Below are 21,128 nucleotides of genomic sequence, written 5' to 3' on the forward strand. Positions count from 1 at the left end.
TATACTTTAAAAAAAAAAGGGTTTTTTTACTTGCCCGGCTCTGTGTGGTCTCTGTGTGCTTGCCCGGCTCTAAAATGGTTCTAAATGCTGCTGTTTACTTTACAGGGTTGATTACATGTGTTTATGACTGTGATGTTGGGTTTTAATGCACATAAAATATTTTAGGACACTATTTGTTTCAGAATCTTTTTTTCTTCATTTCCCTTCTCTAAAAACTGGTGCGTCTTATGGTCCGGAGCGTCTTATGGTCCGAAAAATACGGTAATTTCCAAATTACCCATCTTCTCACATCACCAAATATATGACTGCTCACCATTTTACATTTTTTCTAGTTAGCAGTTTTGGTGGAAAAGTAAAACAAAATTCAAAGTTATTACTATGATCTCATAAATCATAATTTGGAAAGTATTTAGAAAGAAGTATTTTCTGCTATATACTTAATATCAAAACATTTTAATTGCAAGAAACATTTCTGAGGAAAATGTCTACTCAATTTACAATGAAACAGCATATTTGTCATAATCCATGTCTATTTTTCAGTGACAACAATAGATGCTAGGGCTATGCTTTTAATGGTGGCTAAGTAATGCTTTCAAGACTATAGAAGGATTTATTAATCAGTCTCAAATTAAAATACATCTTCTGAATTAGAATTACCCCTGAGACTAAATTTTCTACACATACATAATTTACATATAGCAGAAATAAATTAAAAGATATTAAGAGTCTGACTTTCAATTATTAAAGAAACAATGTTTACTTTTCATCAGCAGGAATTCACCTAGGTATATTAAGATTCAAAATATAACAATTATTTTAATACAAAATTCTTGTAGTGACTGACTCACTACCTTACTAATTACCACCTAATTTAAATAACCAAACCCTAAAGTACAAATCAAGCCCTTTAATTCTTACTCCAGAAAAGAGGCAGGTAGAAATAGCAAGTAAAGCACTGAATTGGTGAGTTTAAGCAATGGGACTTTCAGCTTTCCTTACCTACTGATTGAATTACTAATTAATCCTTAATCTTTAGTAACAATTTCTTCAGTATCGTAGCCATTGTAAGTAATTTCCTTTCTCCTGTATAAGTTCTTGAAATGTAACATTGCCTGCCCTATCACTGAAGTTTGTTATATTAAGAATAAATTACCAATTATGATTAGAAGCCAGTAAAGACCTTGCAAAATCTAAGAATTCTTGGCATGATAGTCACTTAATATGCAAAATTATTAAACATCACTCAACACTTTTCACTGGGGTTCTGTTGCTCCCTATTCCATGTGTTTATGTGACTAGCAGTCACAATGCCTAGCTGAATGTGACCAAAGAGGATCAGAGTTCATCAGGAGACACAAAGAGAAGGCTACCCTCTCTATTTTTATGGCTGTAAAGATGCTGTATCTCTGTCATTTGGAAATTGTCTGAGAATAAAACTAACCTAAAAGAAAGGAGAGCTGAAAAAATGGAGAGACAGGACAATTACCATTGTTCAACCCCCGGGTTTTTTGCCTAAAATTAGGATCCAACATTTGGTATTCTTTATCATGAAAGCAAATAACTTTTTACTTTAGCTCAGTTGAATTATGTTTCTTCAATTTGTAAGTTATAAACAACTTAAGCATTCAATATCAAAAGTCTAAAATTACAAACATAACTGTTAAATTTAATATTTATATAGGCAAAACAACCCAATAAATTCAATGAAAATAAAAAATAGAAGTCTAAACCCATCTCTAGATAATAAAAAATGATACTAAATTTTAAAAACATAATAATCAGTTAAAATTAGGCAGTTAAATGCTATTGCAATTTTACTCATATTGCTCTGAAGGATAAATGAATGGTTCTAAATAAGCAACAGATAGAATAAACTCAAACTTTTAAACATCTTATCAGAGTAAAATTCCATAGCATGTCCTTTTCAGAGGCCAATTTAGAAGTTAATTTTAAAATAAAAAGTATAAATGCTCTTGACTAAGAAATCATACTTCAAAAATTCTATCTTATACAAATATAGCTATAAAAAAAGTATATATATGTTTATAGTAAAGGAAAGGACTCTATGGTATATTGGGAAGTAGGAAAAGGCAAGTTGCAAATCCATATATCTCATTAAAAAACCTTTGTGTACACACATAAAATAGTAAATAAACTAAGCACTATATTAAATACTTCTTTTTAAGTTTTTTAATTCATACACACACATTTACAATTATACCAGAGAAGGATAAATACTTTCTAAGGGTTCCCTCCGGAGAATGGTATTTTTGTCAGAGTGGTGAGATGGATGAGAAGCATGTGAAAAAGGATTTGCACTTTTTACTAAATATTGTTCTGTAGCATTTTAATACTTTACATTTGGCTTAACTATTTTTGAAGCTTTTAAAAACAGAACAAAATAAAGATTCCTTTGCAGGCTTTAATATAAATATATGAGATTAAATATAGAAAAAGAACTTTAAGAGTATAAAAGCTGAAATACTTTCATCTTTAAAAACAGGTCTTTATGAGCATGTTGATAGTTTTAAAAATAGAATACTAAGATTATATTCATCAGCAGTCTGTTATACACATTACTTTATCTAGTGAAATGATGTCAGGAGGCAAGCATGGCTGTGTGACATTCACATGGTTATAGGATCACATCGCTAACACCCTCTTCTCTCTCTTCAGACCTTAAAAGGAGGTTTAAAATTCTAGAGATGAAGTCTACACCATACAACATTTTAGCCTGATGATCTAATTAATTTAATCCTAAAAGCTATGCTTACACTTAACCAAACAAATGCTAAAACAACAAAAACTCATATTTAAAAGGCAAAATTTTCCTAACGTAATATATAATACCTTTAAACAAACACTTGTTATGTGCCAAGCTTTGGAAGAGGTATATAAGAGTAGAAAATAAATATTAGCTATAACATATGTTTAAGAAATATAGTTTAATAAGCAGTAACCAAATAATAAAAGAACAGATAAAATTTAGTAGACACATATATAACCTGTTATGAGAATACAGAGAACTAATTAACAAGCTTCCTGGCATCATAATTATTTTTCTCTTTTTCTTTTTTTCTTAGTCTTTAGAGCTATTCTTAGGAGATTTCTGAGAATTTCTACATTTTACTCTATAAGGAAATAACTTTTTAGGAATACCAGGTCTGAAATATATATTATTATCATGACAAATATTGATAATATATTTATTAATCTAGCTCTCCAACAAAATGGAATTCAAAGACACACTATTTTATGATTAAATTCAGTAAGCATTTATTTTATGCTAGGCATTTAGAGAAAATTTATAGACATTTATTTACATTTATTTACAGCAGTGGTTAATTCTTTCAGAATCCTAGTTGTCAAAAGTTGTGAAAGGACATATCTAGGTGTCAACCTAATTATATGACAGAAACCATGAATTCAAACAGGACATAAACCTCTATTAATATTTTTAATAGTTAAATCTAAGCAAGTGGTAAAGACTTATTAGAGCTGAGTGAAAAATGGTAAATAAAACTGGAAATTTAATAGAAGGGGAGGAACCCAGGAGATGCAATTTGTAACCCTGGAAAAACTTCAGGTCTTAAAGACTTGGCATTATCTGATTAGAACAGTGAAGGAAGGTATTGGGTCTAGTAATAATTAATGTCGTTTTTAAACATTCGTTTAAAATCTTGCTTGGCGTTGACTTATATTGACATAACTTTCAAACACGTGGTATCTACAGAACGTGTGAAGTGCAATTAACAAGTTTTGCTTGAAAAAGTTTGTGTTTGGTTTGGTTTTTGTTGCAAAACTAGGGCTAAGAAGATGGCGGATGAAGAGCATATTCGGCACTGCATGCTTACGAGTTCCAATTAGGAAGAAAAGCAAGTGAGGCTGCAAAAAACATCTGTAGTGCTCTTGGTCAAGATGCAGTTAGCGCCAGAAAATGCCAGTGTTGGTTTGAGAAATTTCGCGAGGGAAATTTTTCGTTAGATGACCAGAGTGGTCGAGGCCGTGTGTCCAATTTTGATCAAGAAGCTCTTCAAGCTCTTTTGGTGCAAAATCCTCAAATTACCCAACAAGAGCTTGCGGCAACTTTAAATTGTTCACAAAAAAACAATTTCCAATCAGTTGCGTGCACTTGGCAAAGTCCAAAAGTTTGGAAAATGGGTTCCTCATGAGTTGACCGACAACAACCATAATCAAAGAGTCACAATTTGCAGTTCGCTCCTCTCTCGTCAAAACCGTTTGCCGTTTTTAGAGCAAATTGTTACCGGAGATGAAGAATGGGTGCTGTATGTTAATTTGAAAAGGCGGCCTCAATGATTGGACAAAAATGAGGCTCTGCAGCCCACGCCAAAACCTGACTTGCATGCGAAAAAAGTGATGTTGTGTGTTTGGTGGAATTTTAAAGGAATTCTTCATTATGAACTTTTACCATCTAACCAAACCATTACAAGTGCAGTGTATAGTGCCCAATTGGAAAGGTTAGCCCAAGCTTTAAGAGAAAAAGAACCCGCGCTGAATAATCGGAAGGGCGTAATTCTTCACCACAATAACGCACGACCGCATACTGCAAGAATCACTGCTGAAAAACTGCGCCAGTTGGAATGGGAAGTTCTCCCTCAACCTGCATATTCTCCTGATATTGCCCCTTCCGATTACCATTTGTTTCGTTCTTTGCAAAACTTTCTTCTTGGAAAAAAATTTAATAATGAAGAATGCCTCAAAAATGCATTGACCGAATTTTTTGCATCAAAATCACAAGAATTTTACAACAGAGGGATTAAAATGCTTCCTGAGCGTTGGGCACAAGTAGTAGAAAACAACGGCAACTATATTGTTGATTAAATTTTGTTGTATTGTTTAAATAAATTCGATTTTAAAAAGTATTAGAAAACGACATTAATTATTACTAGACCTAATATTTGGAGACTTTTCATCACATTCATAAAAATAAAAACATACATAGGGATATGTTTGAAATTCCCTTCTCAAGCACCTAGTCAGTGTTCTTGAAAGTTGTTAATAAAAAAATCACTTTCTCATCTCTCACATAAAATAAGTTTTTCATGTTATATAAAAATAAATGCCAGAATATTCCAAAACTTCATTAAAAACACACACAAATGTACTTGCTCCCCTATGAAAAAAAACTAACCTATTTTTTATTTACCGCACAACACATATTGACAAAACAATTTTGCTACATAGTAACTATATACTTATCCCATTTTACTTCTATAAAATCAAACCGAATCCAAGCCATCGTCTAATTACTAGATAGCAATAAATAAATAAATAAATAAATAAATAAATAAAGATTTTAGAGGGTTAAAACAGTGCTGTTCAAACTTTAATATACACAGAAATTCACCAGAGAATCTTTATTAAAAACAAAGATTTGATTCTGGTTCTGTGTGACTGATTCTGATTCTGATTCTGGGGCTGGAAATAGTGCATTTCAAACAAGCTCCAATGTGAAGCCAATGCTGCTGGTCTGTTATCCTTACAGTTAAAATTGAGCAGAACAACTTATATTTAGTAAACTAAAATGGAAAAATAAAGTTTTCCGAAAGAATCCATTCTGGTTTATATTTATGGCATCACCTCAAATAATAGGCATTTCAATGTTTCCAAAAGTTGGCTCTCCAGGATTACCAAACTCAAAAACATACCAATCCATTAAACTCAGAATCTTGGCTGCTAATAGAAATCAAGTCAATATTTATTTGGGATGAGGGCCCCTGCATTTATCTTAGGCTCTGAGATCCAGACAGTGGGAATGAAGTATCAGGGAAAGAGAGAGGAAGTTCTAGTATTTTTCTGAGGATTATGATTATGTCTGTAAAATGCAATGCACACATACTTATGTGCAAACATATTTATCATATATCATCAAATAAAAATAAGTATAAAAAGGCAAAAATAATACATCACTATGTGTGAATAATAGTGAAAACTGGATTATGGATTTCTCAGTGATTTTTTTTCTTTATTCTTTTCTGAACCCACCAAATTTTCCACAAGCATTTGAATAATACTTCCATTATTCAAATACACTTTTAAATTAGAAATCACATGATAAAACCCTAAGAAGCATTAGAGGAAAGCACTAATACTGGGAGAATACTCAAGAATTCTTACACACCCATGAAAATCACTTATGGTGTCAAATAAGCCAAAGGAAAATCGTTTGGGCAAAAATAAAAAAGATTCCAAGACAATTTTATAGAAAAGATTCCTTTATTAACTTTTGGATTGAGAATATGTTTATATATTTTCAGAAAACTACTCCAAGACCATGGGGATTCCTGCAACAGAGAGGAGTTGTCAGATCTGCTCCAGCCACGAAGACAAGCGGGGAACAGTCCAGATATGGAAGACGCTGAGGACGCCCGGCCACGCTAGCAGTCAGCAGCTGTGTGTTGCTGCAGGTTGCCCAGGACCAAACCAGAGAGGGTCAGACCTGCATTTCCACCATCTGTCCATTATCCAAATATCATTGCTGACATGCACATATAAGGAACTATTTGACATTGAAACTGGGTCTCAGAACTGTTGGCCATTGAAATTAGGATTCAAACGTTTTTTGCTATTATATGTTTATTTCTAGTCTGCAGTTGCAAGATTTTTTAAAGAGAAGAAATGGGGAAAAAAATAGTTATAGAGCTAAAGAACCATTGAACAGACTGTCAAACTATAGCGGGAAGGCAAGGAAGGTTGGGGGGGGGGTGGCGGCTGTAAGAGATCAATCGAATGACTTGCATGCATGCATATAAACATAACCAATGGATACAAGACACGGGGGGGGGGGGGGGGAGGTGAAGGCATATGCAGGGGTCGGGGGGTCGGGGAGGCTGGGAGGAGGTCAAGCGGGGGGGAAAAAGGAAATATATGTACTACTATTTGTAATGCTTCAAACAAACAAACAAAAAAAATTCTTATTAATGATAATTAGGAAGCATCCAGTAAGCATAATAAGGAACAAAGAATTGTAGATGGTAATATTAATATTCAAGTTACTTACCTTAGTAAAGTTATTCAAATGGCCCAGCTTTCTCATATTTGAAACCCCTTGCAATTTGGCCACATTTTGGAGAATCTCCCTTAAGTTATCAGAAGGTTCTAGAAGAAAAGACAGATAATTTAAAGGAGTATTTTCCTAATCAAATACTTAAACATACAGTATTAAAATATCACAACTTTGGCTTTTAATTTAAATTCTTACTCTCCATCTCAAATCCATCACCCAGGTCACATCAAAGTCCATGTGGACGAGTCATCCAATGACCTTCACATTTATATCCACTCATATCTATGGTCCAATTCTGTGGGTCATAATCTGGTTTTATTCAATCACTAAATCTTAAATTGCAACATCCCAAATTTCACTTCTAGCTACAATACAGAAATGGACATAAAAAACACTATCCTATTTGAACTACAAAAAAACTGTACAAAATATAGGAAACTATAGTTCAAGAGACTGGGCATCAGCAAGTAAAGAAAAAATGAGCCCTAAGAAATGAGAAACAAACAAGTGTGCTCTACAACAGTCCCAGTTTACTGCCTAATCTATGCAGTCTGCAGTCTTGCTGCTAGGAGAAACCTAGGCAAAATGAGTTGAAGAGAGAGAGCTCATCTTGCAAAAGGACCCCTCAAGTAGCAGTATAGCAATGGTTGGTGCATGTATGTGAGTGAGGAAATTACCACTCAAAAGAATTAAAGGGAAGAGTACCTTGCATTCATACAGGACAGGGAGCTGTGCTTGTTCCTAAAACCAAATTGAGAAGTCTTAGCTCAGTGTGGGTAAAAATCAGATGTAGACTAAACATTTCTTTGATCCCATTTAACAAATCTTCAAATATGAAAGCTTTAAACTGATTCCAAGTAACTAAACTATGTTTCAGATCAAGAAGATTTTAGGCAGAGAGAAAATATGAAGCATATAACAGGACAAAATTTACAATGTTTATCATCCAATCAAAAATTATCAGGCATGCATGGCAAAAAAGCAGGAAAACATGATCCATACTGAGCTCAAAAAACAAAACAAAACACCAATCAACTGAAAATGCCCAGAACAGACATGTTAGTGCTAGCAGAAAAGGACAATAAAACCGTTTTTATAACTGTAGTCTATATGTTCAAAAACTTAGGTAGAAGAGGCATGAAAGGTTTATAAATGCTCTCAAACTATGGATAGGAATAACAGTCTTTATGGAAGGTAAGAACTGTAAACTTGGAAGACAAAGCAACAGAAAAATAACCAAAATATAACAAAAAGAGAGAAAAAGAGCATCAGTGAACTATGGGGACTTCAGGCAGCTTAGTATAATTAAAATATGTGTAACTAGTCCTCAAAGGAAAGAAATAGGGGATATAATTATTTTTTTTTAAGTAACAGATTAAAACTTTCCAAATTTGATAAAAATAAGCCAATAAATCCAAGAAGCTCAACCAATACCAAACACAAGAAACATAAAGAAAACTAGACCAAGCTACAACTTAAATCAAATTGCTCAATATCACTGGGGGGGGGGGGGGGGGGGGGGGGAAGAAGAAGAAAAAAAAAACTCTTAAAAACAAAGAAATTAAAAAATAAGACAAATTACAGAGAAAATAAAATGATGACAGCTGATTTCTTGTGGGACAAGCAAGTGAGAAGATAGTAGAACAACATATTTAAAATATTTAAATTAAAAAATGATATGACATGTATAAAAACCATTCTTAGCCCACCTGCTCCAAAACAGGCCACAAGCAAATATGCCCCATGGTCAGCAGTTTGCTAACCACTGGTAGAGACGGTCGATTTCTTCAGGCTGCCATACACTATTTCTCTATTAATATACTCAGCATTATATTTGTTTGAAAGAAAACAAAAACACAATCTAAAAAGAAATTGTATTACATTGCAGATATGTTAGGGTAAAAGCCATTATGACTTCCTTTGAAATTTTTACATAAACCTAATATCAAGGAATTATTTGTTCTGAATTAGTGTTTTCCTCAGCAAATGGAACTGTTTGCACTGTCCTATTTTACATTTAGCTTGCATCTGCTCACATTCTGTTCCACTGGGTGTTAGCCATGACCAACACAAATTGATCATTCATTTAATCTTAGAGCACCTCCTATAAATTTTGGATGTTTTTTAACTCTAATAAGATTCTACCTCCTTAAAATTAGTGACTGAGAGTATCTTAAAAGTGAAATGAAAACAGCTCATCATTGGATGGGATCACATCTCATTAAAAAGAATTGCAAGGTCACTATTACAGGTGAGGCAATGATGTTCAAATGATTTAACTAGATATGAAAACTTTATAAAAACTTTACAATAACTTTTAAGGTAATTTAGAACCTGCAGCAATTTTCAGTCAGAATTAAGGTTCTTTAGAGCCATTGCAAATTTTACCTAGTGGAAATATACACTGAGTGGACAGATACTGAGTGGACAGATACGTTGGGCCACCTTTTGCCTTCAATACTGCAGCGATTCTTCTTGGCATTGACTCCACGAGATGCTGAAAGGTGATGTGAGGAATCTGACACCATGCCTGATGAATAGCACTGTCCAGTTCTGTGAGATTTGATGGCTGTGAAACCAGCAGCCTGATGGCTCTTTTAACTTCGTCCCATAAATGCTCAGTTGGATTGAGATCTGCTGATTGTGGGGGCCAGCTAAGCAAGGTAAAGTATTCCTCATGTTCTTGAAATCACTCCTGCACAATACGAGGGCCGGGGTATGGCACATTGTTTGGTTGGAAGAAGCCATCTCCATTGGGATACGCCATCAACATGATCTGATGAACTTGATCAGCAATGATACTTAGGTATGTAGTGCTATTCAGACATAGTTCCACAAGAATTAAAGGTCCCAAATCATGCCAGGAAAACATGCCCCAAACCATAACACTGCCCCCACCAGCTTGAAGGGTTGTACTCATGCATGTGGGGTGCATGCTTTCATGCTGCTTCCACTAAATTCTCACTCTGCCATCTGCATGATGCAACTGGAAACGTGATTCATCGGACCACATGGCTTTTTTCCAATACTCGACTGTCCAATCCTTGTGTTCCTGTGCGAATTGGAGATGTTTTATCTTGGTAACTGCAGAGAGCAAAGGTGTTCGAACAGGCCTTCGGCTTCCACATCCCATACAATGCAGTGTACGGCAAATTTGCCTACAAATGTCAGGTAGTCATAATAATCTGGCCACTCAGTGTATAACTTAACCATTTTACATCAATTTTTAATTAGGATGTCAGGCACCAAACAAAAGATTGCACTAAAGTGATGACTCTTACTACAATGTAATGATCTAACAGGATAGTTAAGATGATTAGTCTGAAAAGATAGATACTTCATAAAGTCTTGCAAGTTTTAATTATTGCCTGTTTTCTAGGTATGAACTAATTGCAGGGTGTGCGTTTTTTCAAGTACAAATCATGTAACAACCATCTTACATGATCATATTCAAAATAAAATCTCATATCTGAGTTCATTCATTAAGTATTAACTGAAAAACTATTATGTCAGGAATGTTTTTGGTAGTAGGAATACATCAATAATCAAGGAAAATCCTTCTTTAACAAACCTTACATACAAGTGAAAGAAAAAGAATAACCAACACAATAAAAAAAAAAACTAAAAAAAACAAACATGTACACACTTTAAAAACTGACAGGTAGTAAGAAGCCAGCACTGGACCAAATGTTTGTCTAATGAATAATAATATAAAATGAAGCTAATATACTAGAATACAGATGTTATCATTGTCAATACAAATCAAATGAACCAGCCTTTCAACTTCCTTTCCCTCCTCACCCCCACTTTATATAATCCTACTAGAGGCCCAGTGCATGACATTCGTGCCCTGGGTGGGGGTCTCTCAGCCCGGCCTGTGCCCTCCATATAATAAAAGCCTAATATGCTAAGTGTCCGGTAGACTAGTCAGTCTTTCAACCAATCAAAGCATAATATGCTAATGATATGCTAAGGCTGCTTAACCACTCACTATGACGTGCACTGACCACCATGGGGTAGATGCTCCAACTAGTAGGTTAGCTTGCTGCTGGGGTCTGGCTGATCGGGACTGAACAAGATGGGTTGGACACACCCTGGAACCCTCGCACGGTTCCTGCTTGGTTGGCCAACCTCCTATGTCCCTCCCGAAGTCCTAATAGTGCACCAGTGGGGTCCTTCGGCCTGGCCTGTACCCTCTCACAATCCAGGACCCTTTGGGGGATGTCCAAGAGCCAGTTTCAGCCCGATCCCACAGGCCAGGCTGAGGAACCCCACTGGTACACAAATTCGTGCACTGGGCCTCTAGTTAATTATAGTAATTATAGGACACACATACCTCATCTTCCCTCCCCCCCCCCCTCTTATGGAAGAATTTCAAGGTTTCTTCATGATATATTAATTCAAAAGAGTATTAGGGCCATTTTAGACATGAAATACTATAATGCTCATGTGCTACAATGCCCCCATGGTAATGAAATGAGATATCCCTAGTTTCTTCCTTACTGGAGTCGGTAAACATTTCCTATAATGGTCCACTGAGTATTTTATTAGAATTTGCTGGTCATAAGGTCTCATTGCAATTACTCAACTTGCAGTTGTATCAAGAAAGCGATCATAGAAAATACATAAATGAATAAATATGGGCTATGTTTCAATAAAAAGAGCTTGGTTCAAGAGCTGTAGTTTGCCAAATCCTATGCTAGATAGTCGTAACTTAGACCAAGAAAAGTAGTGAACAAGCTGAGATCAATGTGGCTTTTACTGGGACAGGGGAAATGGGAGGAAAAAAAAGAAATTTAAGCAGAGTTTATCTATTTCTTCCTACTCTATTTAATGTTTCCAATTTAGCTTCTCTGAAACTGCCCCAATTATAGGGCTTTGTGAGAAGTCTAAAGCACAATTGAGATAATCTACTAGGACATCCTCTGAACCCTTGAAGTTTAGGAAACCCACAGCTGCATAAGGGGAAAGGAAAAAGAAACTGCCTCGCTGGCTATGATGACCAACCTTACAAATGCAAGGAAGCAAAGCACAAAAGAACTACTAGAATTCTAATGGCTCCTTTTCCTCTTATTGTGTAACTCCTTAATTCCTGATGCATCTCTCTGGATGTAATAAAATAACTGAAGTCAACGCTAAGTATGTAGCAATTTAATACCTTATAAACACACACACACATATACATATATATAGAGATACACACACACACACACAGAAAACCAAGAAGAAACTACAGAAAATAAACCTTTTGTCTATATGTATCTATAGACACATACACACAAATACACAATTGTCCCTCTGCATTAAGTCTCTTTGTATGTGCACATGTGTGTACACACACTCACATATATGTATATATGTATAAAAATGAATTTATTTTCAAATATTTTCAAAGCATGCTGCTCTGAAGCATACTGTAATATATTAATATCTTTACCTGTTAATAAATGTACAACATATAATTGATTTTTAAATAACTTAAGGTTCAAGTGTACATAGTAAATTAAGGTCCACAACTACTGGCATATAGCTATTAGGGAGTAATGGAAAGAAAGACAATTTTGGAATGAAAAAGAACTGCATTCAAATGTAACTTTTTCATCTATAATCAATGTAACTTTGACTACAAACCATGAAACCTGATGGGCATCCATTTTCTTATATATATAGTGAAAATTATAATTACCTATGATGAAACCACTGTTACAAGATACAAGGAAAACGTTTGTCTCTGAAACAATTCACCAAGTAAACAAACCTTACAAAAGATTAGAACACTATGCCTAAAGGCTGAGGCAACTGTGATCCACACCCAGCCTGCTAGCATTATTTAGAAGTCAGACATTTTGCTTGCACAGCTACTTTCCTGTTTCTGTTTTTCTCTATGAAACATAACTATTTATAGTCCAGATCACTTCTTTGACAGGTGGCTTCTAGAAATATATTTAAGGGCTTTCCTCTCATCTATATATATAAAACCCTAATATGCAAATAGACCGAACGGCACAACTGGACAACCGGTCACTATGACGTGCACTCTCCACAAGGGGCCGCACGTGCCACATGGTGGGCATCGGCCACAGCAGGACTGGGGAGCAGGTGAGCGGGTTTGCTAGACCAAGGCGGGGCACCACTTGCTGTCACGGAATGAGCCTCTGGTGGTTACTGAAAATTCTTTGCTCCCGTGCGCTGGCCAGGCTTGCACCAGCTACTGGCCCGGATCGTCTCTCAGGGCTTCTTGCCCTGCTCCCAGGAGATGATCAGGACTGGGAGCCACCTCTTGCACCCGTTGCCGGTGATGGCCCTGCTCACATCTGCTGCTGGCACTGGAGCCACCACTCTCACCCAGCTGATGCTGGTCCCAATCGCTCAGTGTTGTCAGCAGGTGCCAGTGGTAGGTGCCAGCCCCGGTCACCCCTGAGGGCTTCTTCACCTCCTCCTGCTCCTGAGGGGTGATTGGGGCAGTAGCCTCTGCTTGCATTCACTAATGGCACCAGCCCCAATTGCTCCTCGCCTTCAGTGAGTGCGAGGGGGGGGAAGGAGGAGGTTACCAAGACAGGCTCCTGTGCCCACTGCAGCCTCGCAGCCCACAGTTCCTTTCAAAGTGCATGAATTCATGCACTGGGCCCCTAATAAATAAAAGAGGTAAAGGTACAAATAAATTAATAAAAGAGTAAAGGGTATAATTACACTCAATTTGCATGTGGGTTAGAAATCTAAAAAATGCTTATTACAATGTTATTTTCTAATCCTTCCATTTATATTCTTCTTTTTATATATATATATACTTTACTGATTTTTCACAGAGAGGAAGAAAGAGGAATAGTCAGAAACATGGATGAGAGAGAAACATCAATCAGCTACCTCCTGCACACCTTCTACCGGGGATATGCCCGCAACCAAGGCACATGCCCTTGACTGGAATCGAACCTGGGACCCTTCAGTCCACAGGCCGACGCTCTATCCACTGAGCCAAACCAGTTTTGGCTAAGTTGTATTCTCCTTTTTTAAAATTTTTTAATTAAATTATTATCTCTGTATCATTTGTATTCTTGATTCCATATCTTATTATTTTATTCCAATACTTCTACCATTAATTATTCTCTATTTCTCATTGATTTCAGTCTTACTTTAACAAAAGGCTTCTGCCTGGTTTCCCATTTTTGAAGTGATGTCACTCCTTTCTTTTACCAATCTCTCTTGAGATTCAAGTTAATTCTTACTTCATCATCTCCTAATCTCCATCGATCAGGTGTCTAAGTCACTCCACTAAAGTTGTTGCTCTTGAGTTTACAGAGCAATGCAAAGACTTCTTCTCAGTTATTCAAACGGCTGATTTTTCCATTATAGTACTGGCTAATGTGAACCCTGTCTTCTCTACTTTGGCTTCTATAATTACACAATCTTGATCCTCTTCATACCCATTTCTCAATGTCACCTTTAAAATTTTGTATTCCCTCCTCCTCTTTCATATCCTTTAGCATTACCTAAAGCTCTATCCTTTGCCCTTGGGTTTCTCTTTTCACTGTCTCCATAAACTCTAACATATTCAATTTTTTTATCCTTATCCGAGAATATTTTTCCATTGATTTTTAGAGTGAAAGAGAAGAAGGAGAGAGACATATACACACATATCCACTGGTTGCCTCCTGGACAGGACCCAATCCGGAGCAGGGTATGAACACTCAACCAAGGTATGGTGCTTTTGACCAGGAATCGAACCTGAGACCCTTCAGTCCTCAGGTGGAAGCTCTATCCACTGAGCCAAACCAGCCAGGAATAATATATTGAATCTTAATCTTTGAGTAAATAGTTCTTTAAAGTTTCAATTCTGTATGTTTGGTGGTCTGTTTACGTCAAGTGTAATATGTCTTGTAATCATAGTAATTCACCCTTTAAAAACACACATACACACTTTCAAAAAATTCCTTCCTCGGGCAATAGTAGCCACATCTGGGTCCTGGGTAGTTACCAAATAGTACTGAAACATCTTAGCACATGTATCTTAAGCACCTCTTTTAAAAGAAGAATGTAATTTTTTTCCTTTTCAATTGATTTCAGAGAGGAGGAGGAGGGAGGAAAAGAGGGAGGAAGGGAAGGAGACTTCGATGTGTGAGAGAGAAACATGTCTAAAAGAAGATCAAACCATTCAATCACCAGCAAAGGTAGAGTACCCAGGCCCAAGTAAAGGTCAATAAAATGTGTCAACTGTGAACAAATTATACCAATATTATAAGAAAAGTAACATACACTATACTGAAGAAGCCCAAAGAAAGAAGATGCTCAATGCTGATGGGAAACTAAGATAGACTTTCTGGAAAACTTGTTACTGGTTACAATGAAGAAAGTGGATTGGGAAAGAGTAGAAGTAAAATAGGAAAAGTAGTTAGGAAAGGCAATGCAATCATACAGAAAAGGAAATGAGAGCCCGAATAAAGTCACGGCAACAGAAATGGGGGAAAAAAGATTTTGCAGTTTTTTCAAAGATAAAATCATTATCATCATTGTAAATGTGATGTGAATAATAAGGACAAGGAATAAGGCTAGGGTGTCTCCTGGGTATCTGATTTGGCCCCATTAAAGTACTGCTCTTAATCTAGATAGGAAATGTAAAAAGATGCTTAGAATATGGGTGTCTGATTTGGTCGCATTAAAGTACTACTCTTAACCTAAATGGGAAATACAGAAAGATTTTTAGAATAAGAGAATTATTAAGTTTAAAACAGAAAAGTCTGATATACACGACTACATGGTTAAGTTTTGAGTAAGCAGTAAATAAATTGATCTGAAAACCTCAAACTAAAACACAAATTGATAGTCATTTATTCAGCCAAATTGTTATTTATCAAACACAATACAATATGCTGGGGCTATTCTAGGCACTGAGGATACAATGGTAAACAAAACAAAGGAGTCTTTTTAAGGAGCAAGTCCATCGGGCTCCAAACCCCATCCTCTTATAAGGCTTCACTGCTAGACTGTCTCTGTATCATGCAATTAACATGTTATTATATGTTCTTTTGTCCATATTAGTCATATTTGTACCTTATTATCTACTTTTATATTATCACATTACCCATATTGTATAAAAATATACCAATTCTATCAAGTCACATCTCACCTTCCTTGAATTATGCTATGAGGTAATTACCTATCTGAAAAACAGCCAGCATGTAAAAACAAGCACTCCAAGAGATGGCAATAAAAACTGAAACTGTGTGTCATCACCAATTTTATTCACAACAGATCGTATATATTATTTATAGTAGCACTCCTCAACTCTTAAGTCCTTATAATGACAACCTATTTCTCTTTATTTTTCATTCAGATGAACAAGGCCAGGTATATAGTTTTCATTTTGTAACACAGTAAAAGTAAAAAAAAATAAAGAATTAAAAGACTGCTAAATATAGAAACAATAATTGCAATGTAAATGATAGCTGAGAACAATGTAATAGGACGTAAGATTAAAAAGAGCAATCCAAAGTTACATAAATTATTAATAAATAATAAATAATGATGACCCTAGCCAAAAAGTTAAAATATAATTGATATTTTCTTCTTAAAGAAATATGTAATAGTTCTAGAAATAACTGTATTCAAAATGTTTAAAAGGTCTACTTCATAGCTCAGCCAGTAACTTACTTCCTGAGTACTGCAAATAAAGTCCTACAATATATAGAATACTCATTTAGTTACTAATTATTCCAACATCATGGGCGACCTGACTTCATTTTAAGAAAGACTGTAAAGGATTAAGTACATGAGATTTAGAATCAAAAACAATAAACAGGATCTGAATTCTACCTCTCTTTCTTACTGCCAAGTGACCTGGGCTAGTTAGGCTGCCTCTGGGGCCCATTTCCTTCATAGGGACATTAATATTTTTTCCTTGGTATACAGGAAGATTAAATTAGGTAATTTAAGTAATGTTTTTAACTCAGTACCCAACATATAATAAGGGTCAAAATATGGTAGCTGCTGTTTTTGTAATAAAAAACCATATAAACTAGAAAAAATACCAGACACACTGGTGGTTCTCAATGAATACTTGGTGATCAGCCAATAAAATGAGAGTAAAGGGTAAGAGTCTGTCCTTTATCGCATACAGCAGTGTACAGATTACACCTACTGCAATTCTATTTTCCCTCAGTTCTACTTTTTATTTGTAAAGACTTCTAAAATAAAAGAATAAAAGAACTGTTTCAAAGGGAAGAACTAGAACCAATTACTGAAAAATTATTCTTTCATTAAATTTTTGGTTAACTTGATATGAGTTTTATTAACAAGCATAGCTATTCAACAAAGAAACAAACCATTTTGAATAAGATACTTATCAGTGAAAGGTCTAAATAATGAATGACATGCCAGATACTATGGAGAACATTCCTGTTTTGAATAGGAGTACTAATAAAATAATTTCTAAATTAGCTTCCAAATATGCTTAAAAATAGGCATAATATTTACAGACACACTTATGTCTCCCAATACACTCATGTTCAATTACCACAGGTGAATGTTTAGTGGCATGTAATTACTTGACTTTAAAACAATTACACTTTTCTATGGTACTTTACAACATAGACATAATTACTGAAGTAAGTAAAAAAGTTTTCCTAGGACTCAAAAATAAAGTCTAAGCTTTTAAAATAAACAAAAAAGTAAAAACCTATTAGAAAAAAACAAAAGACAACTGCAACAATTTATCCAAATGTCTTAATCTTTTTATTTCCTTTTGAAAAATATCCAGTATCTTTTAATATTTCTTTTATTTTGCTAAGTAAAACAATAATCTATACTTATGTATTCAAAACAATGTTGATACATGAACACATACTAAATTCTCCCCAAGGGAAAAAAATACTATTTTAAGGTTTTTAAAATACACAAAGTGATTTAAACATTTTTAAACTATGCCAATATAAAATTTAACTCATTAAAGTTATAAAATCTTAGGTTAAAAATTATTCTTATACTAGAGGCCCAGTGCACAAAATTCATGCACTGGAGGGGAAGGGGGTCCCTCAGCCAGCCTGCGCCCTCTTGCTCCCTACCACCCGCCTGCCTGCACCTTACCGCCCGGCTGGCTGCTCTTTGGCGCTGTGCAGAGGTGTGAGAAGCTCCTGCCCCCGCTGCTGCTGCTGCTGCTGCTGCACTCTCCAGCCATGAGCCCAGCTTCTGGCTGCGCTGTGCTCCCTGTGACAGCGCACTGACCCCCGGGGACAGCTCCTGCGTTGAGCATCTGCTCCCTGGGGGTCAGTGTGCATAATGACTGGTCGTTCTGGTCGTCCCACCTTAATGGTCGCTTAGGCCTTTATTATACAGATTACACATGAAGTCTGACCTGCTCTGTACCACATTAAGCATGCCATTCAAAAATAGCACTAGAAATTACAACCTAATAAAATAAAACCACATCGTTTTAAATAAACGATAAAGTAGGAAATAGTTATTTGTATATGATTAAAAACTTATCTACCTGTGCTAAAGAAAAAGTCACACTATTCCACTTGCCTGGCCACACACAAAAACTGCCATGTAGCGAAACGTTAGTTTACAGCTCACCTACCTCCAACCACTGGAGTCTTCTCACTTTTTTTGGTAACTCAATTCCCCTCAGTTTCTTTCTCTTTCTTTTTTTTTCCCCCTTAGGGGAGAGGATTGATGGCGATGGTGGAGTGGTGAAGGTGAGGGAATGTATTATACAGAATTATGAATAGAAAACGGGGCAATTACAACTTCTAGTATATGAGGGATTAACATTAAGCATGGAAATAATTTAGCAATATTATTTTAAGATGTGATTTCTCAGAGTCAGAAACTACTGATAAAAATATTATGTGCATACATCTAAAAACACTTAAATATACTTTTATCAGGCAAGCTATTCCTTCCTAGTCATTAAAAGTAAATTACTTGAAAATCATCTTTACTGGTTTCTGAGGCTTTTCACTCTATTTTTTATAAGAAATACATGAAATTACATTGGACTGTGAACTAGTTTACTAAATCCCTGCAAGTAGCAATTCAGCCCTCACTTTGCTACTTTAAGAGAGCAATAACTTCCCAAACACTGTTGATCTTTTATCCAAATAACTAAAGGGCTGGGTAAGGTGTCTAGATTTGGCAATGAAATATTCCATGTTTAATCAAGATAATCTTAAATTAAAATATTTTATAACACTGTCAGGTCACATGTTTGAATTTTTAGATTAAAAACACAATAATTTTAGTGTAAAAATAACAAAAGCACTTGTAGTCTCTGCACACATATATATAAAAGCCAAGCCACCAGAACGACCGGAACAACACACCAACCTCCCGCAGTCCCTCCCCCTGGTTGGTCCCAATGGCCCCGATCAGGGCAGGCCAGACCCTACCCACACACAAATTCATGCACTGGGCCTCTAGTCTAGAAATAAGTTTGGTAACAAATGTAGAGCCTTTAGAGCATGCAATATTAATGAAAGCAGAGGAGACACATATACTACAAAACAATGGAAGAAAAAAATCATTTATGCTTGGTTTTGGAACGCAGCCAAGCATTTATATAATCATAATCAAAAGCACACAATTACTGCACAATATGCCTAAAACCTCTCAGTCCAGCATTACCTTCAAAGATCAAAAAGACTAGTTTAAAACATAATGTCTTCAGTAGTTAAGAGATTTACATGCAAAACTCAACAACATTTTCTCAACATCTTTTCTTCAAATACTGAATATGCCAGAATATGTTAGTTCACAAATTAAGCTATTGAATATATGACTTTTTAAACATGATCCAGAACTCTCACTATTCAAGACCTTTTATGCACAGGTCTTACAGATATCAACCTTCTATGAGGCCTTCACTCTAGATCATTCCTTACCTATCTCCCATTTTTGTCTAAATTTCTCCAGCTTTTGATCCCTTTATAAAGATAATTGGCAGGTGCTTCATATACTGCTGTCTTAAACTATGCCCTGATTCAGGAATATCCCAACTATAATATAAACTCCTTAATGCCAAAAATTATGCCTTCCTGATTTATAATAACAGTTACTAACCTAATTTTCTATAATAATCTATAATAATAAAAGCATAATATGCTAATTAGACCAGATGTCCTTCTGGACAAAGTGGGGCTGTGAGGCCTGAGGCAGCTACAGCGCCAGGGTGGGGCTGAGCCCCTTGAAGAAATTTCGTGCATTAGGCCTCTAGTATAATATATTCATCAAAAATATGTTGACTGGCTGAAAGCGGTTTGGCTCAGTGGATAGAGCATCTGCCTGCGGACTGAAAGGTCCCAGGTTCGACTCCAGTCAAGGGAATGTACCTTGGTTGCGGGCACATCCCCAGTAGTGGGTGTGCAAGAGGCAACTGATCGATGTTTCTCTCTCATCCATGTTTCTAATTCTCTATCCCTCTCCCTTCCTCTCTGTAAAAAAATCAATTTAAAAAAAATATATTTATATAAAAAATATGTTGACTGACATTAACAAACAAATCCAAATTCTTTAACATATTAGGGTAAAAAAAAGTATTAAAGGAATCAGATTCTTTATAATTCAAGTAATTAAGGTTAAAACTCCTTTCTATATTTCTTCTGACTCTTTAAAAATGTTGTTAGATCTTTTACATTTTATAAAATATATTTTATTATATTTTATATAAAAGGCATTGTTACCAAGTACATTGTTCAGTTTATGCAATCTTCTGACTACATGACTTTGTAAAAGGAATTTCAAGAATGTACTTTGGCTTGGGTTTTCTTTGAACCCTATGACTTTGAAAGTATGAATATTATATTTGGCTAGTTTTAAATAATTATTTTCAATTTAGTTTGGCATCTGCATAATTTTATAAGTACATTCATCATACAGATATAATTTTAAAGTAGCTATTTAGCTTTAACCTGGCCACACTAACAAAAAAGCACAGGTAATACAAAACAATGGATGATCCAAAAAGCACAGCCAACTCTCAATTATTCATATGTAGTTTACCTAATAAATATTTCAGCCTGTTTACTTCCACTATTTAATAGTATTTGTTTAATAAAAATTGATGTTATTAATTCAAATAAAAAATTTACCAATTTACGGTAGGAAAGAATAT

At 35.4% G+C, this 21,128-nt stretch overlaps 1 protein-coding gene across 15 annotated transcripts in view; it reads right to left on the minus strand.

The window, feature by feature from the left end:
- The window catches only part of RICTOR (RPTOR independent companion of MTOR complex 2), an 86,932-nt gene that overhangs the window by 57,745 nt on the left and 8,059 nt on the right, over positions 1-21,128 (minus strand). For 9 of the 15 annotated variants that reach the window (XR_004983134.2, XM_036410943.2, XM_036410942.2 and 6 more), the window contains one exon: positions 7,022-7,119. Coding sequence is in view for 11 of the 15 variants with exons in the window: in XM_036410943.2 (XP_036266836.1) it covers positions 7,022-7,119 (98 nt within the window). In the remaining 4 variants the exon portion in view is untranslated. Of the gene's footprint in view, positions 1-5,368; positions 5,412-7,021; positions 7,120-7,222; positions 7,702-7,732; positions 7,769-12,034; positions 12,059-18,596; positions 19,291-21,128 lie in introns of those variants that run through there. The other 6 variants (XM_036410944.2, XM_045571542.1, XM_036410947.2 and 3 more) reach the window with 5 other exon arrangements.

The sequence above is a fragment of the Pipistrellus kuhlii genome, unplaced genomic scaffold (genome assembly GCF_014108245.1).
Source record: "Pipistrellus kuhlii isolate mPipKuh1 unplaced genomic scaffold, mPipKuh1.p scaffold_m20_p_4, whole genome shotgun sequence".
Classification (NCBI taxonomy): Eukaryota; Metazoa; Chordata; class Mammalia; order Chiroptera; family Vespertilionidae; genus Pipistrellus; species Pipistrellus kuhlii.